This window comes from Salmo trutta, chromosome 39, assembly GCF_901001165.1.
Source record: "Salmo trutta chromosome 39, fSalTru1.1, whole genome shotgun sequence".
In the NCBI taxonomy this organism is placed as follows: domain Eukaryota; kingdom Metazoa; phylum Chordata; class Actinopteri; order Salmoniformes; family Salmonidae; genus Salmo; species Salmo trutta.
Genome location: NC_042995.1, coordinates 10,430,952 through 10,457,883, shown reverse-complemented (window position 1 = coordinate 10,457,883; position 26,932 = coordinate 10,430,952). Strand labels below are relative to the sequence as shown.

The following is a 26,932-nucleotide window of genomic DNA, read 5'->3' as shown; positions in this document are numbered from 1 at the left end:
TTAAACCTGCATATTTAGCTAAAAGAAATCCAGGTTAGCAGGCAATATTAACCAGGTGAAATTGTGTCATTTTGCGTTCATTGCACGCAGTCAGGGTTTATGCAACAGTTTGGCCGCCTGGCTCGTTGCGAACTAATTAGCCAGAATTTTACGTAATTATGACATAACACTGAAGATTGTGCAATGTAAAAGGAATAATGTTTTGTTTTTGAGATGATAGTTTCCGGATTCGACCATATTAATGACCTAAGGCTCGTGTTTCTGTGTGTTATTATGTTATAATTAAGTCTATGACTTGATAGAGCAGTCTGACTGAGCGGTGGTAGGCACCAGCAGGCTCGTAAGCGTTCATTCAAAATAGCACTTTCGTGCGTTTGCCAGCAGCCCTTCGCAATGCATTGCGCTGTTTATGACTTCAACCCTATCAACTCCCAAGATTAGGCTGGTGTAACCGATGTGAAATGGCTAGCTAGTTAGCCGGGTGCGTGCTAATAGCGTTTCAAACGTCACTCGCTCTGAGACTTGGAGTAGTTGTTCCCCTTGCTCTGCATGGGTAACGCTGCTTCGAGGGTGGCTGTTGTCGATGTGTTCCTGGTTCGAGCCCAGGCAGGAGCGAGGAGAGGGACGGAAGCTATACTGTTACACTGGCAATACTGAAGTGCCTATAAGAACATCCAATAGTCAAAGGTATATGAAATACAAATCGTATAGAGAGAAATAGTCCTATAATTCCTATAATAACTACAACCTAAAACTTCTTACCTGGGAATATTGAAGACTCATGTTAAAAGGAGCCACCAGCTTTCATATGTTCTCATATTCTGAGCAAGGAACTTAAACGTTAGCTTTTTTACATGGCACATATTGCACTTTTACTTTCTTCTCCAACACTTTGTTTTTGCATTATTTAAACCAAATTGAACATGTTTCATTATTTATTTGAGGCTAAATAGATTTTATTGATGTATTATATTAAGTTAAAATAAGTTTTCATTCAGTATTGTTGTAATTGTCATTATTACAAATAAAAAAAATAAAAAACTGCCTATTAATCGGCAACGGTTTTTTTGGGGTCCTCCAATAATCGGTATCGGCGTTGAAGAATCTTAATCGGTCGACCTCTACTTTATTGACCTACTGAATCATTGTAGTTTTGGGGTAAATATAATGCTCTTGTTTAATTCATGGCATTCAAATTAACAACAGGAGAATGCTGTGTAAGGGCTATTTGACCAAGAAGGACAGTGATGGAGTGCTGCATCAGATGACCTGGCCTCCACAATCACCAACCTCAACACATTATTGAGATGGTTTGTAATGAGACGGACCGCAGAGTGAAGGAAAAGCAGCCAACAAGTGCTCAGCGTATGTGGGAACTCCTTCAAGACTATTGGAAAAATATTCCAGGTGAAGCTGGTTGAGAGAATGCCAAGCATGTGCAAAGCTGTCATCAAGTCAAAGGGTGGCTACTTTGATGAATCTGAAATGTAAAATATATTTTGACTTAACACTTTTTTGGTTACTACATGATTCCATATGTGCTATTTTATAGTGTTGATGTTTTCACTATTATTATACAATGTAGAAAATAGTAAAAATGTTTAAAAAAACTGGAATGAGTAGGTGTGTTCAAACTTTTGACTGGTACTGTATATCTGTATTTATCTACTCAATACATGTCACGACACCTCTACACACTGGGACAAGCCAATTTGCTAGTCACCAATATTCTCTAAATCAAATCAGCGATGACTGTTTAACAGTCTTGTGGCCTGGAAATAGAAGCCGTTTCATTCTCTCCGTCCCAGCTTTAACGCACCTGTACTGTCTCCACCTGATAGATGGTAGCAGGGTGAACAAGCCGTGTCTCGAGTAGCTGAGGTTCTTGCTGAGGTTCTTGATGATCTTCTTGGCCTTCCACAGAGATAATCTACAATGCATATGTAATGGGTTGATAAACATAGACACTAAAACAGACCCCCCTTTCGTTTTTTAAACCAAGTTTTATTTGTCTGGCTTATCAATCTCACTTTTTATATTCTACATGCTTTAGCAGTAGTTAGTCCATCAGTCCAATACATGTCGCTGTTGCACTGTGGTAGTGGGGGCAACAGGAAGTTCCGGTAGGCGCACATCATCCTTTTCAATTTAGAAAACACAGAAACTGTGCTGTCCGTTTCACTTTATTTCTACAGGTATGTAATAGCACGTTTAAACGGTCTAATATCGAAAGAACGCAATAACATGTTAGATAACACACCCGTCAAGGTATTATCACGTTTGGGAAAGGTTTTGTGCCAAACCGAGTGAGTGAAGAACGTGCAAAAACAATATTTTACAAGCTCATGATGCGGAGTCCACCACACGTTCATATGTGAGGCTTTGCAGGTTCGTATATAGCTCAGTGGGTTTCGTCTGGGGTTGTTCAGAACAAAAACGTTATGGAAAGTTGCAGATAGAAATCCCCTGAATAGAACTGACATGAATCCTTAGAATCAGAGGCATGTTTGTTCTACATAATACATTTATATCTGAATGTGGCCAACGTCTCCGTCCTCCTGCTGAACTCAGCCCTGGTACTCGCTTGTCCCTACCTATGTGAAGATGGCTACAATAACGATTAGCCACAATGGTGGAATTGGCGGTTCGCCCTCAAAATAAATGTCCCTCATTGAAAGTGACGCAAAATGATACAAAATAGTGGAATCATGCCATATTTGGACTAGGTAACGCTAAACATGGTTTGAATGTTATTTAATTTAAAATGATTTACAATAACGAATTAGTTTCATTATTGAGTCTCATAGGGCGTCGCACAATTGGCCCAGCTTCGTCCAGGTTTGTCCGGTCTAGGCCGTCATTGTAAATAAGAATTTGTTCTTAACTGACTTGCCCAGTTAAATAAAGGTTAAAATATTTAATTAAAACGTTTGAAAATAACCAGACAAAAACTGTTGAAATCACTCTGTGGAGGTATACCGCAAAATAACATTGGGGACATTTTTATATGCACTTATGAATCTAGTTGGATTGTGAACCAATGAAACGGGTGACACCCACAGAAAACAATTACCAATAGTTTACACAAATATTAGCGTCTTAGCTCTTACTGCAGTACTTGGACTGAAAAATCACCTTCCCAGTCAGTCTATTGCAGGGATACTCCAGTACTATTTGAGAAGATCCAGTCACACAAATGTCCTAGGTGGCAAAGGTCCAGATGGATATTGTCATTTATTGGCGTAGTAACAAACCTCGAACTTGCAACCCCAAAATCTTAACAACCCTCCTCTTAGCGGAGAAAACATTTTGCTGTTTTAAAGCTAATTTCCTGCAATTCAATCCTAAACCTGTCCATGTCTTTTGTGTGTTTATATGATACCAGGGGTCGAAGCCCAACGGCAAAAATTAGGGTTTCCGTATTGACCCCATTCTGTATCCGGACCGCGGTCCGCCAGTTGAGTATGGAGGATCTTTTGTTTGTGTTGGACATTTATATTGCACTCTACAGCCTTATCTATGGATTGTTCAGTCTACTCAGTGACACCCACAGAACACAACTATGTAGAGTTTACACAAATATTAGCATCTCCGCTCTATTGCAGGACTCTGAAACCTCTGTTGTCCGGGAGTTGAAGCCTGTCAGCTAAATTGTCATGATAATCAGTGGTTTAAAGTTTCTCTGTACATTTTTGACGAGATGATCATAGCAAAATAAATTATACTTCTGCATTTCCCGCTGTGTAAATGCATTGATTCTCATTGCCAATAGGCTCAGGATAACTCCTGATAAAGTTGGGTAGCTGATGGGCCTTTTCAGAGCTTAAATAGACAAAATAATGAATCTTAGGAACCAGGACTAATAAAGCCAATGCAACTGGCTGTTTTACAAACGCTAGGCCTACCACATGGATGGACATTCATAAAATACAGTTATAGGCCGACACTATATGATACACCCCAGTAAGCACCGACCGATGTCGATTGATGTCTTTTTTTTCCTTCTTTTTTTTACTTGACACAAACATTAGACCTGACCAAATCTGAACCAATCACCCAGACATTATTAGGCAGGTTTCCATTGACTCGGGTGCTTTCAACAAAAGCAATGTGGTAAAAACAATATTTTCGACATGTGTAATGGAAACGGCCAACACAGTCTCACAATCAATTCGTGCAGCGCAGCAATACACAACATTGCCGCTTTGTTTACCCTGGCCAGAGGAACATGACCATAGTAGGCTAGAGCAGCTAAGTTAATATTAGCTAGCATGCAAGTATCCAGGCAGGGTTTCTTATGTTAGCCTAGAGAAATAATAGTTTGCGATATTAACGGAAACTGATCATTAATATAGCAACCTTATAAAATTACAAACGTTTTAAAAAATGTTGACGCGTGTCGTTGTGTTACCCGTCTTGAGGAACAAATGGCGGGTGAATGACTTGCTCTTTATGCTTCTCCCAGTTTTGAGGCATGAAGGTTATATATTGTAATACATTCCGTTGTGATATTGTAAACGAACAACGGTTTCTTTTGGAGCGCGATTCATCAACAATTATCTATTTTTGGGAGATCATTTGAGGTCAGGAAGATGGTGAAGGAGGCATTAGGAAAGGTAGTCAGTCAGAGTGACCAGTAGTGGTTTGTATTGATTGCATGTTTTTCGGAGCAGGGCAGCGATAAAAGGGTGTTATATCTGGGGTTTCGTTATATATTGAGGTTCATCGTCTTGAGTAAAATATTCCAGGAGTGGTTGGAGCGCTAAACCGTGTAGAAGATGGACAGAAGGAAGAAAGTCAATCCGTTTTACCGTTGATTGAAGAAGATAATCTGCCTACTACCGAGGTAAAGTTGCTTTTATATTCACACATTCGGACATTCAACGGACATTCAGCAGACATTTGCAAAAAGCCATTTATAATTGTAAAAATACGTAACTAAATCATTGATTGTCACAGAAATATAAAAATAGATATAGTTTGTTCTATAAATGTCTAGCATACTTTTACAACCTTTGTTTGAATAAAAAATCCAATTTTGATTTGATGGAAATATATAACATCTATAAGATGCCATTCTTGTAATGTTTAATATTACAACATTGATATGTGATACCTTTTTTTATCAACGCATACGTTTTTTGCAAACGATTTATATTGCCTGAATACTCAACGATGAATAACACCTCAGTTATGTGTGCTTCTGTCAGTGTTCTGGTCAAATGCATGTCAATTTAGTGATTGAACAAAAATCCAATTCAATTTGAAAATGTTCCTAATTGCAAAAGCATGTAACAGAATTTGTGTATTCCAGAACTGTTATTTACATGTAAATAAACATAACCCTGTTTTATGTCTTTAATACTGCAGATAGAATGCTCTGTGTGCCAGAGATGGTTCCATTTAGCTTGTCTGGGGATGACAAAGAAGGACCTCAACAAAGCCAAAATAGAAAATTATTGGAAGGGGACTTTTTGCTGTTAAATTAGAGACGTATAAATAAATGACTGTTGTGCCTTGTAACTACTTTAAAATGTGGAACTGTTGCACTAAAAATGCAAACATTGATTTGACATACAATTTAATATTGTAAACATTGTACAACTTTATGTAAACATTGTCTAACTTCATATAGAACAAATTGCACTTGAAATTAACATTTATTAAATGCATATTCTCACTTTTTTGAGACAATCACTGAATTAGTTATTGATTTCTTCATCTTTAAATGCAATATTTGAGATTTTATGTATTTCTATCAAATCAAAACGGGAATTTCTACTCAAAGCAAAGGTTGTAAAAGTATACTAGACATTTATAGAATAAATCATACATAGATGGATGTTTCTGTGACAAACGCTGAATTAGTTATTGATTTATACAGTTTTAAATGATATTTGGCGAATGAATGTCTGAAAATAAAACCAACTTCACCATGGTCTAGCTACTCATGTGATTTTTTTTTTTTTTTACCTTTACCTTTACCTCGATGACGGCCTACTAAGGAACAGTGGGTTAACGGCATTGTTCAGGGGCAGAACGACATATTTTTGCCTTGTCAGCTCGGGGATCCGATCCACAACTTTTCAGCTACTAGCCGAACGCTCTAACCACTAGGCTACCTGTGATGCTAGGATATATATATATGATACGCAGTGTGAGGTATTGTGAATAAGCCACTGCAGTTATGAAATTGATAAAAGAATGGCCATGTTTCAAGTGTGTGCCGACAGAATCTTTTTGGTATTTATTAGGATCCCCATTATCCGCTGCAAAAGTATCAGAATTGTTCACTTCTCTCATTGACTTCTCAAACCCCGTCTTGGTCTGCTTCACAGGCGTTCTCTGAAGTCTCGCGTTGTTACGTCTCTGGGTTTAGAAACTGGTAGTGGGGGAACAGGAAGTTCCGCGCAGGCGCGCATCATTCTTCAGAATAAAGGATACGTCAGAATTGTGCAGTCGAGACGACAACTTCTGTGTCCGTTTTAAATGTATTACTACTGGTATGTAATAGCACGTTATAATACCGAAAGAACATGTCATAACATGCTAGGTAACAAATACGTCAAGGTATTATAACGTTTGATAAGGGTTTTATGTGCTATTTTTCTGTCAAACCGCGTGAGTGAACGTGATCACTTTTTTACAAGTCACATAGTTGGAGACATTGGGTTAGTCTGAGTGGATGTATATCATTTCGTCAAGGTAATTTCATAAAATATACATTTACCTGAGATTTCTGGGTTCGTTTTACATGTCGTTTTTGGTTTTGTGTAAAATTCACGAGATGGTAAAATGGCGGTTCCCCCTCGGTCTGCATCAACGTACTTCAGTGCAGGCAGTGAGGGTGCAGCAGAGAGACAATTTTACGGTTGCACTACTGTTTTGGAGCTAAATGTAATGATTATCAGTTTTCTACATGTGTACTGATATTCAGAGACATTCAGTTGTTTCTGTCTATCTATACATGTTACTATGGTGTGAACGGAAATACTATTGGTTTTTGATTGAAATAATACAGTGAAGACAAGGTTATTCAGGAAAATAGTACATAGTGCTGCCTAAAACATACTGCAACCTTGTACTAAATGTTTTTGAGGCATTTATGTGAATTCAGGAAATTTACTATAGATTAAGTGCATTTAAGTTGTGTAGCCTAATTTAAAGTGTATACTTTGCCTAATGTGAATTAATTAATGTTTTGTTGTCAATGCTTAGTTACCAGATCTATTGAAATGAGATCAGTGCTTGACTTGGACAGGAGCTCACTGGAGCTGAGAACCATCACCTCAAATGTCTACTGTTTGAGCTCATGTTCCTCTTATAGAATATTAGCTCAACAATATTGTGGAGCTCCTGCACTTAAATATAAACAATATTTTTAGAGAATAAAGAAAGTCTTGACAGTTCTGGCACTAACTTTTGTGTCCGTTTCTCTTTATTACTACTGGCTGACTCGGATTAAGTCTGAGGCCGGTAACATCAACAGTGAAGACAAATCCAGCCTGCCTCTCTCCTTCCACACTGAGTCCAAACCTACAGTCACTGGGTCCTGATTGTGACAGTGGAGCCCAGTTTGTACTGCAGGATCCAGAGATGGAATCAGTGAAGCTGGAAGACTGCAGTCAAACACTGGAGCTGAATGTCAACATTAAAGATGAAGAAGAGGAGGAGAAGATTGGGAAATCTGTTTCTCATGGTAAGAGCAGGTTCTATCTAAGTTTGTTTTTCATTCCAACTTCCCACTGTGCATGAAAAGTTGCTGTAGAACTGTTTTATTTATTTTATTTCGCATTTATTTAACCAGGTAGGCCAGTTGAGAACAAGTTCTCATTTACATCTGCGACCTGGCCAAGATAAAGCAAAGCAGTTAGACAAGAACAACACACAGTTACGCATGGGATAAACAAACGTACAGTCAATAACACAATAGAAAAATCTATATGCAGTGTGCAAATGTAGTAAGATTAGGAAGGTAAGGCAATAAATAGGCCGTAATGGTGAAATAATTACAAATTAGCATTAACACTGGAGTGATAGATGTGCAGATGATGATGTGCAAGTAGAGATACTGGGGTACAAAAGAGCAAAAATAAATAACAATATGGAAATGAGGTTGTTGGGTGGGCTATTTACAGATGGGTTGTGTACCGGAGCAGTGATCGGTAAGCTGCTCTGACAGCTGATGCTTAAAATTAGTGAGGGAGATATGTCTCCAGCTTCAGTGATTTTTGCAATTTGTTCCAGTCATTGGCAGCAGAGAACTGGAAGGACAGGTGGACAAATGAGGAGTTGACTTTGGGGATGACCAGTGAAATATGCCTGCTGGAACGCATGCTACGGGTGGGTGTTGCTATGGTGACCAGTGAGCTGAGATATGGTGGGGCTTTACCTAGCAAAGACTTATAGATGACCTGGAGCCAGTGGGTTTGGTGACCAATATGAAGCGAGGGCCAGCCAACGAGAGCATACAGGTCGCAGTGGTGGGTAGTATATGGGGCTTTGGTGACAAAACAGATGGCACTGTGATAGACTACATCCAATTTGCTGAGTAGAGTGTTGGAGGCTATTTTGTAAATGACATCGCCGAAGTCAAGGATCGGTAGGATAGTCAGTTTTACCAGGGTATGTTCGGCAACATGAGTGAAGGAGGCTTTGTTGCGAAATAGGAAGCCGATTCTAGATTTAATTTGGGTTTGGAGATGCTTAATGTGAGTCTGGAAGGACAGTTTACAGTCTAACCAGGCACCTAGGTATTTGTAGTTGTCCACATATTCTAAGTCAGAACCGTCCAGAGTAGTGATGCTAGTCGGGCGGGCGGCTGCGGTCAGCGATCGGTTGAAGAGCATGCATTTAGTTTTACTAGCATTTAAGAGCAGTTGGAGGCAACGGAAGGAGTGTTGTATGGCATTGAAGCTCGTCTGGAGGTTTGTTAACCTGTTAGGGCTAGGGGGCAGTATTTACACGGCCGGATAAAAAACGTACCCGATTGAATCTGGTTATTTCTACTGCCCAGAAACTAGAATATGCATATAATTATTGGCTTTGTATAGAAAACACCCTAAAGTTTCTAAAACTGTTTGAATGGTGTCTGTGAGTATAACAGAACTCATATGGCAGGCAAAAACCTGAGAAGATTCCAAACAGGATGTACCCTCTCTGACCATTCCTTGGGCTTCTTGGCTCTGTTTATTGAACATTTAGGATCTTTGCTGTAACGTTACACTTCCTACGGCTCCCATAGGCTCTCCCCAGGCTGAATCACATTAGCGCCTTTGGTAAGTGCTCTATCAGGGGACCATCAGACTGAGGCTCGTGCACGAGGGGATCACATTTTTTAATTTTCTCTCTCTTTGAACGTAAACACGCTTTCCCGGTCAGAATATTATTGCTTTTTTATGAGAAAAATGGCATAAAAATTTATTTTAAACAGCGGTTGACATGCTTCGAAGTACGGTAATGGAATATTTCGATTTTTTTTGTCACGAAATGCGTCGTGCGCGTCACCCTTCTTTACACTTCGGATAGTGTCTTGAACGCACGAACAAAACAGGATATTTGAACATAACTATGGATTATTTTGAACCAAACCAACATTTGTTATTGAAGTAGAAGTCCTGGGAGTGCATTCTGACGAAGAACAGCAAAGGTAATAACATTTTTCTTATAGTAAATCTGACTTTGGTCAGGGCTAAACTTGGTGGGTGTCTAAATAGCTAGCCCTGTGATGCCGGGCTATCTACTTAGAATATTGCAAAATGTGCTTTCACCGAAGAGCTATTTTAAAATCGGACATAGCGAGTGCATAGAGGAGTTCTGTATCTATAATTCTTAAAATAATTATGCTTTTTGTGAACGTTTATCGTGAGTAATTTAGTAAATTCACCGGAAGTTTGCGGGGGGGTATGCTAGTTCTGAACGTCACATGCTAATGTAAAAAGCTGGTTTTTGATATAAATATGAACTTGACTGAACAAAACATGCATGTATTGTATAACATAATGTCCTAGGTGTGTCATCTGATGAAGATCATCTAAGGTTAGTGCTGCATTTAGCTGTGTTTTGGGTTTATGTGACATTATATGCTAGCTTGAAAAATGTGTGTCTGATTATTTCTGGCTAGGTACTCTGCTGACGTACTCTGCTGACATAATCTAATGTTTTGCTTTCGTTGTAAAGCCTTTTTGAAATCGGACAGTGTGGTTAGATTAACGAGAGTCTTGTCTTTAAAATGGTGTAAAATAGTCATATGTTTGAGAAATTGAAGTAATAGCATTTCTAAGGTATTTGAATAACGTGCCACAGGATTCCACTGGTTGTTACGTAGGTGGGACGATTTCGTCCCACTGGCCCTGGAGAAGTTAACACAGTGTCCAAGGAAGGGCCACATGTATACAGAATGGTGTCATCTGCGTAGAGGTGGATCAGAGAATCACCACCAGCAGCAAGAGCTACATCATTGATCTATACAGAGAAAAGAGTCGACCCGAGAATTGAACCCTGTGGCACCCCCATAGAGACTGCCAGAGGTCCGGACAACAGGCCCTCCGATTTGACACACTGAACTCTATCTGAGAAGTAGTTGGTAAACCAGGCAAAACAGTCATTTGAGAAACCAAGGCTGTTGAGTCTGCCGATAAGAATGCGGTGATTGACAGAGTCGAAAGCCTTGGCCAGTTCGATGAAGACGGCTGCACAGTACTGTCTTTTATCGATGGCGGTTATGATATCGTTTAGGACCTTGAGCGTGGCTGAGGTGCACCCATGACCAACTCGGAAACCAGATTGCATAGCGTAGAAGGTACGGTGGGATTCTAAATGGTCGGTGATCTGTTTGTTAACTTGGCTTTTGAAGACTTTAGAAAGGCAGGGCAGGATTTCATGATGAACTGTTTCAAAAGAAGGTAGATGTTATTTCATGCTACTGAGACTTGCATGGTTTGACACCAGCATTGCCAGCATTTGTTTTATTCACTGGGCTATCTGGAGTGATCAGAGAGTAGACTAAAGAAGTGAAGTAGACAAACTGACAGTGTTTTAAAGTTCTATGAAATTAGTCTGTGTAGTTTCTAACCCTTGTGATAGTGAGTGGAGGATGATATGAAATGAGTCTGTGTAGTTACTAACCCTTGTGATAGTGAGTGGAGGATGATATAGCTCATCATTTTTATGACGTACGAGATACTTTTAGAATAGTATTATTCCCCTTTTGTATTGCACAGCCTACTGATATGAATACATACAGTGCATTCGGAAAGTATTCAGACCCCTTGACTTTTTCCACATTTTGTTACGTTACAGCCTTATTCTAAATTGGATTAAATAAAAATTGTTCCTCATCAATCTACACACAATACCCCATAATGACAAAGCAAACGCAGGTTTTTAGAAATGTTTAAACATTTATAAAAAAGTAAAAACATACCTTATTTACTTAAGTGTTCAGACCCTTTGCTATGAGACTCGACATTGAGCTCAGGTGCATCTTGTTTCCATTGGTCATCCTTGAGATATTTCTACAACTTGATTGTTGTCAACCTGTGGTAAATTTTATTGATTGAACATAATTTTGAAAGGCACACACCTGTCTATATAAGGTCCCACATTTCACAGTGCATTTCAGAGAAAAAACCAAGCCACGAGGTCGAAGGAATTGTCCGTCGAGCTCCATGAAATGAAAAATTCAGAAGGTGGTAAAATGGCAGCATCCACTCTGTCTGCGTCAACAGACTTCAGTGCAGGCAGTGAGGGTGCAGCAGAGTGTGACAATTTTACAGTTGCTCTACTGTTTTGAAGCTAAATGTAATGATCATCGGTTTTCTACATGTGTAATAATATTGACACATTCAGTTTGTCTTTATCTATAAACGTTACTATGGTGTGAACAGGAAATATAATTGTTTTTTGAAGTAAAACAGTGAATACAAGGTTATTGATGAAAATATCACATAGTGATGCCTAAAACAAACTGTAACCTTGTACTAAATGGTTTTTGAGTCTTTTATGCATTTATCTTCTATAGGTTAAGTATTAGCTCAAAAGTATTGTGGAGCTCCTGCACCTAAATATAAACAGTACCGGCACCCAAAATGAGTATCGGCAACTATTTCAGTCCAAGCCCAGCACTGAATTAGATAATTGAACAACAACAAAATATATATATATTTAATAGAGAATAAAGACCTTGCCAGAACTGTCAAGAAAATAACTTGTGTCTGTTTCTCTTGTACTACTTGCCGACTCAGGTACGAGGCCGGTAACATCAACAATGAGGACAAACCCAGCCTGCCTCTCTCCTTCCACACTGAGTCCAAACCTACAGTCACTGGGTCCTGATTGTGACAGTGGAGCCCAGTTTGCACTGCAGGATCCAGAGATGGCATCAGTGAAGCTGGAAGACTGCAGTCAAACACTGGAGCTGAATGTCAACGTTAAAGATGAAGAAGAGGAGGAGAAGATTGGGAAATCTGTTTCTCATGGTAAGAGCAGGTTCTATCTAAGTTTGTTGTTCGTTAGAACTTCTCCGCTGTGTATGAAAAGTTGCAGTAGAACTGTTTCACGATGAACTGTTTCAATGAGAAGGTAGATGTTATTTCATGCTACTGAGACTTGCATGGTTTGACACCAGTATTGCCAGCATTTGTTTTATTCACTGGGTTATCTGGAGTGTTCAGAGAGTAGACTAAAGAAGTGTAGTAGACAAACTGCCAGTGTTTTAAAGTTCTATGAAATGAGTTTGTGTAGTTCCTAACCCTTGTGATAGTGAGTGGAGGACTCTTACCCACTTTTAGAATAGTTTTATTCCCCTTTTGTATTGTACAGCCAACTGATATGAATACATATGTCACCCGGTATAACCATTTTTTCCAAGATTCCTGCTTGCTAGGGAGTTTTTCCTGGCCACTGTGCTTCTACATTTGCATTGCTTACTCTTTGGGGATTTTTGGCTGGGTTACTGTAAAGCACTTTCTGACAACTGCTGATGTAAAAAGGGCTTCATAATATAAATTTGATTGACATGTATATCACACCAACTGACTGGTTCTTCTGATGTTGTTCACACAGGAGACCGTGTTGAGACATTCTCTACATTCAGAGAGCAACAGCAGAAAGATCACAGAACTAAGAGGTCTCACCACTGCCCACATTGTGAGGAGATTTTCCCAATTCTATCAAAGCTGAAAACACACCTAAAAATACACACGGGAGAGAATCCGTATTCCTGTACTGACTGTGGGAAGAGATTCACAACACCAGGAGCTTTGGCAGTTCATCAGAGAGTGCACACTGGAGGGAAGCCTTACTCCTGCTCTGACTGCGTAAAATCCTTCACAACACCAGCTCATCTAGAAGTTCATCAGAGAACACACACAGGAGAGAAGCCTTACTCTTGCTCTGACTGTGGAAAGAGATTCTCTCTACTGGGCAACTTAAAAACACATGAACGTATACATACAGGAGTGAAGCCTTACTCCTGCTCTGACTGTGGAAAGAGATTCTCTCTACTGGGCAACTTAAAAACACATGAACGCATACATACAGGAGTGAAGCCTTACTCCTGCTCTGACTGTGGACAGAGTTTCTCTCGACTGGGTCACTTAAAAACACATGAACGTATACATACAGGAGTGAAGCCTTACTCGTGCTCTGACTGTGTAAAATGCTTCACAACATCAGCTCAGCTAAAAGATCATCAGAGAACACACACAGGGGAGAAGCCTTACTCCTGCTCTGACTGTGGAAAGAGTTTCTCTCTACTGGGCAACTTAAAAACACATAAACGTATACATACCGGAGAGAAGCCTTACTCCTGCTCTGACTGTGGGACAAGTTTCTCTCTACTGGGCCACTTAAAAACACATGAACGTATACATACAGGTGTGAAGCCTTACTCCTGCTCTGACTGTGGAAAGAGTTTCTCTCTACCGAGCACCTTAAAAACACATGAACGTATACATACAGGAGTGAAGCCTTACTCCTGCTCTGACTGTGTAAAATGCTTCACAACATCAGCTGAGCTTAAAGTTCATCAGAGAACACACACAGGAGAGAAGCCTTACTCCTGCTCTGACTGTGGAAAGCGTTTCTCTCGACTGGGCCACTTAAAAAAACATGAACGTAGACATATTGGAGTGAAGTCTTACTGCTGCTCTGACTGTGTAAAATGCTTCACAACATCAGCTGAGCTTAAAGTTCATCAGAGAACACACACAGGAGAGAAGCCTTACTCCTGCTCTGACTGTGGAAAGAGTTTCTCTCGACTGGGCCACTTAAAAAGACATGAACGTATACATACAGGAGTGAAGCCTTACTCCTGCTCTGACTGTGGTAATAGTTTCTCTCAAATGGGCCAATTAAAAAGCCACCAAGGTAAACAAAGGAGAGAAGCCTTGCCACTGATCTGACTGTAGAGAACACACAAAGGAGTGAACCTTACTTCTTCCTTGAGGTTTTTAAGCAAACCAGACTGCACAATTCTGTTGGTTTTTTATATTACTATATTACCAATAGCCAGGGGCACACTCCAACACCATTTACAATTAAAGCATTTGTGTTTAGTGAGTCCGCCAGATCAGAGGCAGTAGGGATGACCAGGGATGTTATCTTGATAAGTGCGTGAATTGGACCATTTTCTGTCCTGCTAATCATAAATGTAACTAGTACTTTTGGGTGTCAGGGAAAATGTATGGAGTAAAAAGTACATTATTTACTTTAGGAATTTTCAAAGTAAAAGTTGTACAAAATATTAATAGTAAAGTATAGATACTCAAAAAAAACGACTTAAGTACTTTACACCACTGCATGCATCCATGGCGTGGGGTGTGTTTTCAGGGCACACATTGGGCCCCTTGATAAAAGATGAACAATGTTTGAATGCCACAGGATATTTAAATAATCATTGCCAATCAGGTGCATCCCTTCATGGCAGCAGTGTATCCATGTGCAAGTAGATTTTTTCAGCAGGATTACGCCATAAGGCTTGTCCAGGAATGGTTCCAAGAACAGTAATTGTCCATCTGTGGGAGGAGATGGAACGAGCTATTCAGAGTAGATCCACTCCCAGCCAACTTGACACAATTGTAGGAAGCATTGGAGTCAACATGGACCAGCATCCCTGTGGAACGCTCTCAACACCTTGAGAGTCCATGTCCTGAAGATTTGAGGCTGGTCTGAGGACAAAGGGGGGGCAACTCAATATTAGGAAGGTGTTCCTAATGTTTCGTACACAGTGTATATCAGATAAAGATGGTGTGATGATCAGTTTTCAGCATTAGTTTGGGTGGATTATTTTATTTTACTAAACTTTTGTTTAATGATAAATGTAGAGCTTGTATGTATATCATGCATTTTTTGTGATTCCTGTTTGACCCCTGGAAGAGTAGCCGCTGGGGATCCTAATAAGATACTAAATTGTACTAAATGTATCAGATATTGATGACGTGTTGATCAGTTTTCACCATTAGTATTTTAATGAAGGTGTCATTCAATGTGTTTCTATGGGATATAGTAGTAAAGGCCAAATTCAGTATTTTATCAAATCATTTTAAAATATATTGTTTATACCTAATGTAGTCCTAAAATACTAAATAAATTATGTAAACAATCAATTCTCTAAACCATTCCATATGTTAGCATAGTATTGTAATGTATTATTAGTCTTTTTTATGGTGCCAAAGTCCAGGGACAGCATTACCACCACAATCCAATAATGACCCAGTTACTATTGGGGAATGGAACCAGAGAGGAAGCTTGTGTTACCTTTCTCACACCACTACAGTATTCATTTCAACAGACCTTTTCCATGGCCCTTTGTTAGAGTTCAATATATACTGTGGCAAACCTCTTCAAAGCTAGGAGCGTTTGTCACAAATTAAGTGAGAAACTGTCACCAAAGTCAGCCCAGAATTAAAGTTCTTTCGAACACGACAGTACCTGTATGTTTGTTTCTCTGTCCTGGTCCACCCAGGTCGCAGGTAAGGTCAAGGATAGCAGGATTCGGTACACAAATCTGGTTCTCGGTAGGTCCAGGTCTAAACGCCAACAGGTAAGTCCAAAACAGTCCAGCTCGTACACGGTAAATCCAGCCAATGTAGAATGTCTCTCTCTCTATGGTTCATAGATCCTTCCCGCTCTCTCTCTCTCTTCCTGGTTTTTCTTGACCTTTTATCTGTGGGTCGGCTCCACCTTCTGAGGGTTCCCCTTGCTTCTGGGAATTGTAGTTTTGGCAGTCGGCCATTTTGTGATCTGTAGTTCTGATCGGGGTGGCCATTTTAGTGATCGGGCAGAGCCCGTTTATTAGTTCTGCCCTCACATATCTGCCATTTATCACTCGACCCCCTTCTTTGCCACACATCTCCCCCCCTAGATCCGACCCCCTAGGTCGGGCTACCGCAGCAAAATATGCGTGCATGCGGGATAACCCATCCACATTTCCCATTTCCTTTCCTGCTCTGTGTTTCAAGTCAAAGTGAAACGGTTGGAGACTCAAAAACCACCGCATCACCCGAGCGTTCTTCTCTTTAGCCCTATGCATCCAGGTGAGTGGTGCATGGTCACTGATGAGGGTGAAGTGGCGCCCCAGCAGGTAGTATTTCAGGCTTTCCAGAGCCCACTTTACTGCCAGCGCCTCTTTCTCAACAACTGAGTAGTTGGTTTCCCGTGGTTCCAGCTTCCTGCTTAAAAACAGGATGGGGTGTTCCACCCCTTCTACCTCTTGGGACAGCACTGCTCCCAAGCCGACCTCTGAAGCATCCGTCTGAACCACAAACTCTCTCTCAAAGTCTGGTACCACCAGCACTGGATTACAGCAGAGGGCCTCCTGTAATGTCCTAAATGCTTTGGTGGCCCTTTCATCCCACTTGACCATGTTTGGCCCTCTGGCTCTAGTCATGTCGGTGAGTGGGGCGGCCACTGTGGCATAACTTGGGATGAACTTCCGGTAGTACCCGGTCAGCCCTAGGAAGGCTCGAACCTGCTTCTTATTTACTGGTTTCGGCCATTCTCTAATTGCCTCCACCTTCTTACGTTGGGGTTTGATTAATCCTCTTCCCACGGTGTATCCCAGATACTCCGTTTCCTCTAACCCCACATAACACTTGGCAGGGTTCGCCGTGAGCCCTGCCTTTCTAAGGGCGTCTAACACCGCCTGTACCCGGGGTAAGTGGGATTCCCAATCTGGGCTGTAGATCCCCACGTCATCTAAATAAGCTGCGGCGTATGCTTGGTGCGGTTTTAGGACCTTGTCCATGAGCCGTTGAAAGGTGGCTGGGGCCCCATGTAGGCCGAATGGCATGACGGTGTATTGAAACAAACCGTCAGGGGTTGCAAATGCTGTCTTTTCTTTGGCCCTGGGGGTCAGAGGAATTTGCCAGTACCCTTTTGTCAGGTCCAGGGTCGTAATGTACCGAGCTTTACCAATTTTCTCCAGTAGTTCGTCTACTCTGGGCATGGGGTAGGCATCAAACTTGGAGATTTCATTTACCTTCCGAAAGTCGTTACAGAACCGCAAAGACCCATCGGGCTTGGAGACCATCACAATTGGGCTAGACCACTCACTATGTGACTCTTCGATCACTCCAGCTGTCAACATTTTCTCCGTCTCTGCTCTAATCGCTGCCTGTCGAGCCTCGGGTACCCGATATGGCCTCATGCTCACTTTTCTCCCTGGTAGGGAAACGATATCATGAGCTGTAACCTCAGTTCGGCCGGGTACTTCTGAAAACACATCTCTGTTTTTCTGGATCAGGGTCTTTACTTCCTGTACTTGTGCTGGGGACAAAGTAGGTGAAATATTTACTTCAGCTGTCTCCTGAGTGTGTGTGGGGTACGTGACCATTAGTGTTTCTCTCTCTCTCCATGCTTTTAACAGGTTTATGTGATAGATCTGTTCCTGGGGCCGTCGACCTGGCTGTCGGATCCGATAATTAACTTCTCCTATTCTCTCCAGTACTTCATATGGTCCTTTCCATGTGGCTAGTAGTTTGCACTCTACCGTGGGGATCAGCACTAACACCTTATCTCCCGGTTGAAATTCCCTCAGGGTAGCCTGCCGGTTATAAGTGTGCCGCTGGTGCTCTTGTGCTTGTCTCATGTGCTCTCTGACGATGGGCATGACTGTGGCTATCCTGTTTTGCATTGCCGTGACGTGCTCTATGACACTAGTATACGGGGTGGATTGGTGTTCCCAGGTTTCCCGGGCAATGTCTAAGATTCCCCGGGGGTGCCTCCCATATACCAGCTCGAAGGGAGAAAACCCCAGCGAGGCTTGAGGAACCTCTCTAATGGCAAACATCAGATATGGCAACATGCAATCCCAGTTTTTCCCATCCTTGTCGATTACCTTCCTGAGCATTGACTTCAGGGTCCGGTTGAATCTCTCAACCAGCCCGTCCGTCTGTGGATGGTAAACTGATGTCCTCAACTGTTTCACCTGCCACAATTTACAAAGGTCTGCCATAAGGCGGGACATAAAGGGGGTCCCCTGGTCAGTAAGGATCTCCTTTGGGACCCCAACCCTGGTGAACAATAGCACTAGTTCCTTGGCGATATTTTTGGAAGCCATTGTCCGAAGGGGAATGGCTTCTGGGTAGCGAGTGGCATAATCTAGAATGACCAGAATGTATTGGTGCCCTCTGGCAGATTTGGGTAGTGGGCCCACTATGTCCATCGCTATCCTCTCAAATGGCGTTTCGATTATGGGGAGTGGCACTAACGGGCTTCTAAACGCTGGTCGGGGAGCTGTTACCTGGCACTCCGGGCACTCTCCACAATGCCGAGCCACTTCAGCCTGAATTCCTGGCCAGTAAAACCTCCTTACAATCCGGTCTCGGGTTTTATCGATACCAAGGTGTCCACCCAGAATGTGCCCATGAGCTAGATCCAGCACTGTCTTTCTGTACCGGGTGGGGACCAACAACTGTTCCACCACATCAACCCCTATTTTTGAGACTCTGTACACCAAACCATTTTTCATGATGAAGTGGGGAAAATGATTGGCCCACCTTTGGGTATTTGCAGCTGGTAACTGAGTCCCAATTTGGTCCGCTAGCCCCTTTAGGCCTTCTCTTAACTCCCGGGTGTTTCTCTCTTGCTCTTCTCTGAGCAGCTGGTTGGTGTGGTGCTGGACCTGTAACGTGTCCTGATACATTCGCATTGCATCCTGATGAGCTATTTGTTGAGCTCTAGTTGCCTCTTGTTGGGCGGCCACCGCTTGTAACAGGGCCTGTATGGCTCCCTCCATACTCATTTTCCTGAAAAAACTGTCCTAACCAAACAAAGCCACAAAAAAAACAAACAAAAAAAAAACTTGACTCCCCTTTGGAGTGCTAACTAAACTTTTTTTTCTTTTTTTTTTTTCTACCTAACCAGCGGTATGGTTAATCCAATGCCCACATTCTCCACCACGTGTGGCAAACCTCTTCAAAGCTAGGAGCGTTTGTCACAAATTAAGTGAGAAACTGTCACCAAAGTCAGCCCAGAATTAAAGTTCTTTCGAACACGACAGTACCTGTATGTTTGTTTCTCTGTCCTGGTCCACCCAGGTCGCAGGTAAGGTCAAGGATAGCAGGATTCGGTACACAAATCTGGTTCTCGGTAGGTCCAGGTCTAAACGCCAACAGGTAAGTCCAAAACAGTCCAGCTCGTACACGGTAAATCCAGCCAATGTAGAATGTCTCTCTCTCTATGGTTCATAGATCCTTCCCGCTCTCTCTCTCTCTTCCTGGTTTTTCTTGACCTTTTATCTGTGGGTCGGCTCCACCTTCTGAGGGTTCCCCTTGCTTCTGGGAATTGTAGTTTTGGCAGTCGGCCATTTTGTGATCTGTAGTTCTGATCGGGGTGGCCATTTTAGTGATCGGGCAGAGCCCGTTTATTAGTTCTGCCCTCACATATCTGCCATTTATCACTCGACCCCCTTCTTTGCCACAATACCCAAGACTATATTGAGGGTCAGACTGTTGTGATGCCCAGTTGATTATGTAAATAGTCTTCTAGAACTCTAGTGGTGATGGCCCATTTCAAGGTGAGTCATTGATATGAATGTTTAGAGTGAAAGAGCTGTGACCTCACATGTGATGGCCCACATCTACCACAACCTTTCCTATTGTGTTAGTCAGCACCACAGCATTTTCAACAGCCATTGTTCAAAATGTGATCATACATACAGTACAATGGGTGGGGGTGTGGCCTGCACAGGGGAGGACCAGGAGGTTGATCTCAGACAGATTGACAGTGAGGACAAACCCAGCCTGCCTATCTCCTTCCACACAAGTCCAAACCTACAGTCACTGGGTCCTGATTGTGGCAGTGGAGACTTGTTGCACTGCAGGATCTAGAGATGACATCAATGGACAGGTTTCCATTGGCCCAGCTCTACAAAAAAAAAACATTTTGCAAAACAACCATTGCAACATGATGGAAATGGCAGATACAGGAGACATTTTCGAAAGATCCACAAATGTTTTATCTGTTCAACAGGGGCAGGAAAACATTGAAGAACCACAGTGCAATGCTGTGAAGGTGTAAGAATGGCACTGCTAAGATCAGAGATTCATCTCCTGAGTACACACCACAAATCTTGAATACACACCTAGTCCCCTGAATACAAACCAAGTAATTTTACATGCAGGACTTCAAGTTGTAAACTACTCCTTTAATGGAGTATTAGGTTCTTTGAAAGGGATGTTTCACTATTTTTTTAAAACTTTATTGTAGTATTTTGTTCATTAGTCCACTGCAATCAACTTTTCAAGATGGAGAACTTTCAGTACAGAGGAAAAAGTGTGAAGATGATGCAAATGTCCTAATGATAATTGCATATCATTTGCATCATCACACCTTTTGTTATGTACTACATTGTTTTCCAATCCTGGTCCTTGGGATCCAAAGAGGTGAGCTTTTTTGTTTTTGCCCTAACACTCACACACTGGATTCAACTAAGCAACTCAAGGCTTTGAATTGAATAAGGTATGAGAGCTAGGGCAAAAACAAACATGTGCACCCCTTTGGGACAAGGATTGGGGAACACTGCTGTACTGAAAGTCTTCCATCATGAGAACTTCACTGCTGACGTGCACATTATTGGGATTGTATACAGGGTGAAGAAACCAATGTGTACATTTGTAATTTGATTGGCCTATCCCTTTAATTAGAGTTTCTTTGGAGTTACATTTAGTTAGAGGTGCATTTGCTCTAAACATACATTTATTTGATAAATAAAGGTGCTTTTGTCATCTCTTAAGACTAGGTGAACCTAACGAGTGTGCTTGCATACTCCCTTTAAAGACCTTTGCTTGAAAAACGTGAAAAAAGCGGCAGTAGTGCTGTTAGTCCATTTTGAGACGCCATAGAACCCTTTGTGTTTACAAATTTGCTGCAAGAGGGCGAGGCGCGCAAGTTGGTGGCAGAACAAGTTCTTATAGAATGGCAGCAAAAAAAAGCCTATATTTACATGTTGCTTATTAGTGCATTTCACACTACTTTTTGATTATAATTGGATTTTACGATTTGTATGAATGTCCTGCTTCATATAATGTTTGTGTCATCACAAATGAACTGCATTATACTGTGACGACCCTGGGTTTATAAGCGCGGAAATCGACTCTGCCGCTCGAGCATGCTTTTGCGGCACAGTCGATAGCGCGCCGGACTTCGGGCATGAAGGTCGAGGGTTCGAGACCTGCTCCCTGCCTGCCTGTTTCATTACACTGGTGTCCCCAGGGTCGTCACAATACTTTAAAAAAACACTTCAACCAGTAAAATGGTTCTTTGGCTAGCTTTTGCTATAGCCTATATCAATGAGCATTAGCATTCTGTAATCTTAGCGACTGTTCAAGCAAGATTCAAAACAACATTGAAAGCGTATATAACGGCAAAAAGTTATTTTGTTGAGAAGCAATAACGCAAATCTGCAGCCAATAGTCTGTGAGTGACGTCAGTGTGTCAAGTACTGGAAAAGGGTCTATAGCTACTTCCTCAAAATAGTCAGATAACTCAATAAATCTGTCATTAATGTTGACCAATCCCCAATGAAGGGGCTTAGACTTCAGCTACTGACTTAGGCCTGCCTCCAGGAAAAAAGTGTGTGCACGGAATAGCCGAAAAAACCCTTACACAATGTCCAAAACGAAAACGTCACAACATGTCGTCATAACATATGCACAAACTCTTCCGAACTGTTTCGGATGTTTTTGTTTAACCTTGATTTAACTAGGCGGTTCTTATCGACTTACACAAATCCACAAGGAGTCAGTAGAAACCATATTTGTTTAAGCAAGTCAGTCATATCAGCAGTAACTGAGGCTGAATTAACTGTTTAGCTGCCGGACGAGGCTCCGGTGGCTGATAGCCAGATGTAGCGGTGGTAAGGATTCACTCCATGGTGCTGAAAGGAAAGCTCAAGCTTTATGTTGGACTAATTTAAATAATGTTACAAATGGTTTTAGTAGTCCGACATTGTCACTAATCTGGATTTAGACTGCCTGCTACTTCAGGTCTAAATAGGTGTACAACCTATACCTTGTGACAATGTAGGAAACCATTGTCAGACAGACTTTTTCTTAGCCTTTAAGGCGTCAGCATGTTTCACAACTTGCCTTGTTAATTAAAGGTTAAATAATAATAATACAATATCTACATGCTAAAATCACCACTGTAAAACACGCAGGGTGTTCACTCCTTAGGCCCACCTTCCTTTCTGCGTCAGACTTCAGCCTCATGTCTGAGGTGGGAAATCTACTTCTGAAAGTACCATGCTTAGATTCATAATGACATCTCAGATTGAACTCTTTGCAAACAGTGACAGTCTCGTTACAAACAAGACACACTGGTTTGAAATTGGAGAAATACGATGAATATATTGTAACAGAACAGGTAGGACTATTAATATAGACATTGGTGATTTTACCATTGTAATCAGATGGACATTATTATGTTATGGTCATTGAATTGATTAGCCCACTAACCACGTGTTAAATGTGTAGTGTAGCCCACACTGTGTAGGACTATGAATTGGGCAGCTATAGGCAATTTGTTACTAGGATAATTATGTTCTGGCCTGCAGACTAGCTAAAAGCCTAGTTGCCCCCGTTGTATATTGTAAATTCAATCTCTCCCTTCATCACCATCATCATTCAGATAATTCAAACGTGTGGATATAGTGCTAAAGTTGAAGGACTCATTGTCTCTGTGAATTGAAATGTTGTTGCCCACCAGTGCACTCAGAAGAGGAAACAACGATACAATGTAGTCTAACATCGGCTGCAAACCTCACAAATGTGAGATATCAAATCAAATTTTATTAGTCACATGCGCCGAATACAACAGGTGTAGACCTACAGTGAAATGCTTATTTACGAGCCCCTAACCAACAATGCAGTTTAAAAAAAAATACGGATAAGAAATAAAAGTAACAAGTAATTAAAGAGCAGCAGTAAAATAACAATAGGCAGACTATATACAGGGGGCGGTACCGGTACAGTGTCAATGTGCAGGGGCATTGGTTAGTTGAGGTAATATTATAGGTATATTGTAGGTACCGGATGATACCAGCTTCTACTGCTTGCCTTGCCTTGCGGTAGCAGAGAGAACAGTCTATGACTAGGGTGGCTGGAGTCTTTGACAGTTTTTAGGGCCTTCCTCTGACACCACCTGTTATAAAGGTCCTAGATGGCAGGAAGCTTCTACAGTGTTTCTTACATTTTCATTCCAGGTTGCATATCACAATATTTAAGGACATATCAGATCTGCTCTGTCCATAACAGTCACATAGGGTTGGTATAAGATTGAAATGGGTAAATAATATGAAATAGTTCCCCAATACCATATTTTTTTATTTTACTAGGCAAGTCAGTTAAGAACAAATTCTAATTTTCAATGACAGCCTAGTAACAGTGGGTTAACTGCCTTGTTCAGGGGCAGAACGGCAGATTTTTACCTTGTCCGCTTGGGGATTTGATCTTGCAACCTTGCGGTTACTAGCTACCTGCCACCCCTGATGTATATATTTAATGTATTACATGAATGGAGACCACAGCCCTTCCAACAATACATTTAAATCGTGTTTTACTGTGATTGTTTCCACCCTGCTGCATGTATTCTATGTATTCCATTTCAAATGTGTCTCCCAGTGCGGCTTCACTTCCGGGCTATTATGACACATCTGTCAGTTTCTTCTATGTTCCTAGGCATAGTATAATAAAAAAACATATATCATTTTTCCACGAAAATACCATGCTTTATTTTTTTCATTGTACTACAAATCGTACATTTTTGTACAGTTCTTCACATCAGAGTGCTGCTGCATGCCCTTTGTCTCTCTTGACCATGTCGGGTGGGTCGGGCACAAGGCACAAAGGTCAAGGCGGCTCTCCACTTCCCTCCAGTAGTTATTTAGCCTGATAATACATCACTCCTGACAGACACAAGCACAAACTCTTGTATAAATGTAGCAGCCTATACACCAAATCATTAGTGATCTGACATGCTGTATTGCATGGAAACTGTAGACTACTAACAACAGCAGCTACATAGTCTAGTTTACTATGGTCCTGTCCCTCTGACCAGGGTAAACAAAGTGGTAATGTTGTGTATTGTATATACAGTATTTCATTTCAGTTTATTTAATTTAATTATACACAAGATAAAAATAAGTTGCCTAGCATGAATTCATGTACAAACATTTTATTACATTATGCAGATGTTCTTATCCAGAGAGACTTACAGGACAAATAAGGGTTAATTGGCTTGCTCAATGGCACAATGACAGATTTTTCACCTAGTCGGCTCAGGATTCAAACCAGCAACCTTTCAGTTACTGGCCCAACACTCTTAACCGCTAGGCTACCTGCCACCAGATCAATTAACTTCAATACAGTTATTCAAATACATTCATCATCAATGACTACAATAATGAATCTAGTATTAAAATACAATTTAATAAACACAAGTAGTCGATTCATAGCCTGTTTATCATTAAACAAAAGTTGTTTAGTAATATAAAATAATCCACCCAAACTAACGCTAAAAATTGATTACCCCACCATCTTTATCTGATATACACTGTGTACAAAACACTAGGAACACCTTCCTAATATTGAGTTGCACCCCCCTTTATCCTCAGAACATCCTCAAGTCGTCGGGGCATGGACTGTCCAAGGTGTTGAGAGCGTTCCACAGGGATGCTGGCCCAATAATTCCCACAATTGTGTCAAGTTGGCTGGGAGTGGATCTCTACTCCGAATAGCTCCTTCCATCTCCTACCACAGATGAACAATTGGATTGAGATCTGGTGACTCGGCAGGCCACTACAGTAAGCTGAATTCACTGTCATGTTCTTGGAGACATTCCTGGACAAGCCTTGTGGCATGGGGCATAATCCTGCTGAAAAAATCTATTTGCAGATGGATACACTGCTGCCGTGAAAGGATGCACCTGATTGGCAAGGATGCTTTAGAATGCTGTGGCATTCAAACATTGCTCAACTTTTATCAAGGGGCCCAATGTGTGCCCTGAAAACACACCCCACGCCCCATAGTCCTCCCATCAGCATTAAACAGCATGAACCGGGATTCATCAGACCAGGCAATGTTTTTAAAATTCTCCAGTGTCCAGTCTTTTAATTTCTTAGCCCACTGCAACTGCAGTCTCTTGTTTTCTAGTGAAAGCTAAATGGGGATCCATAATAAATACACAAAAACTACACTATTAAGGATCATAGCTTTTCACCTGGATTCACCTGGTCAGTCTATATCATGAAAAGAGCAGGTGTCGTTAATGTTTTGTAAACAGAGTATGTTGTGTCTACCAGCTCTTTCCCACAGAAAACTGCAGAGGGAAGCAGTACCACCCAGTCAACCATCAGACTCCATTGTGAGACATCTCACAGAGGATATTCAACCCTAAATTAATCTCAATATCTTTACAGTAGAAACTAACAAAACTCACCAAAACTGACAAGGTGCAAACTGATCAGTAAAGTAAAGAGAGGCTAACATTCTATAACACTCCCTTTCCTCTGTAAAGTTCTCTCATAGTGAGAAACTACAGTTGAAGTCGGAAATTTACACACACCTTAGCCAAATACATTTAAACTCAGTTTGACAATTCCTGACATTTAATCCGAGTAAAAATTCCTTGTTTTAGGTCAGTAAGGATCACCACTTTATTTTAAGAATGTGAAATGTCAGAATAATAGTAGAGAGAATGATTTATTTCAGCTTTTATTTCTTTCAACACATTCCCAGTGGTTCAGAAATTTGCATACACTCAATTAGTATTTGGTAGCGTCTCTTTTAAATTGTTTAACTTGGGTCAAACGTTTTAGGTAGCCTTCAACAAGCTTCCTACAATAAGTTGTGTGAATTTTGGCCCATTCCTCCTGACAGAGCTGGTGTAACTGAGTCAGGTTTCTAGGCCTCCTTGCTCACACAATCTTTTTCAGTTCTGCCCACAAATGTTCTATAGGATTGAGGTCAGGGCTTTGTGATGGCCACTCCAATACCTTGACTTTTTTGTCCTTAAGCCATGTTGCCACAACTTTGGAAGTATGCTTGGGGTCATTGTCCATTTGGAAGACCCATTTGCGACCAAGCTTTCACTTCCTGACTGATGTCTTGAGATGTTGCTTCAATATATCCACATCATTTTCTATTTTGTGAAGTGCACCAGTCCCTCCTGCAGCCAAGCACCCCCACAACATGATGCTGCCACCCCGTGCTGCATGGTTGGGATGGTGTTCTTTGGCTTGCAAGCCTCCCCCTTTTTCCTCCAAACATAACGATGGTTATTATGGCCAAACAGTTCTATTTTTGTTTTATCAGACCAGAGGACATTTCTCCAAAAAGTACGATCTTTGTCCCCATGTGCAGTTGCAAACCGTAGTCTGGCTTTTTTATGGCGGTTTTGGAGCAGTGGCTTCTTCCTTGCTGAGCGGCCT

General features: G+C 41.3%; 3 protein-coding genes across 7 annotated transcripts in view; 1 reads left to right on the top strand and 2 right to left on the bottom strand.

Moving 5' to 3' along the window:
* The window catches only part of LOC115179515 (zinc finger protein OZF), a 919,448-nt gene that overhangs the window by 246,150 nt on the left and 646,366 nt on the right, over positions 1-26,932 (bottom strand). The gene's annotated exons all lie outside the window — the stretch shown is intronic.
* LOC115179539 (gastrula zinc finger protein XlCGF17.1-like) overlaps positions 1-26,932 on the bottom strand; it is a 558,171-nt gene that overhangs the window by 192,388 nt on the left and 338,851 nt on the right. The gene's annotated exons all lie outside the window — the stretch shown is intronic.
* LOC115179215 (zinc finger and SCAN domain-containing protein 2-like) lies at positions 12,842-14,527 on the top strand. The gene is made up of 5 exons (XM_029740609.1): positions 12,842-12,851; positions 13,066-13,149; positions 13,342-13,593; positions 13,678-14,097; positions 14,182-14,527. Exons 1-5 carry the CDS (start codon positions 12,842-12,844, stop codon positions 14,403-14,405), a joined length of 990 nt encoding a protein of 329 aa, XP_029596469.1. The 3' UTR covers positions 14,406-14,527.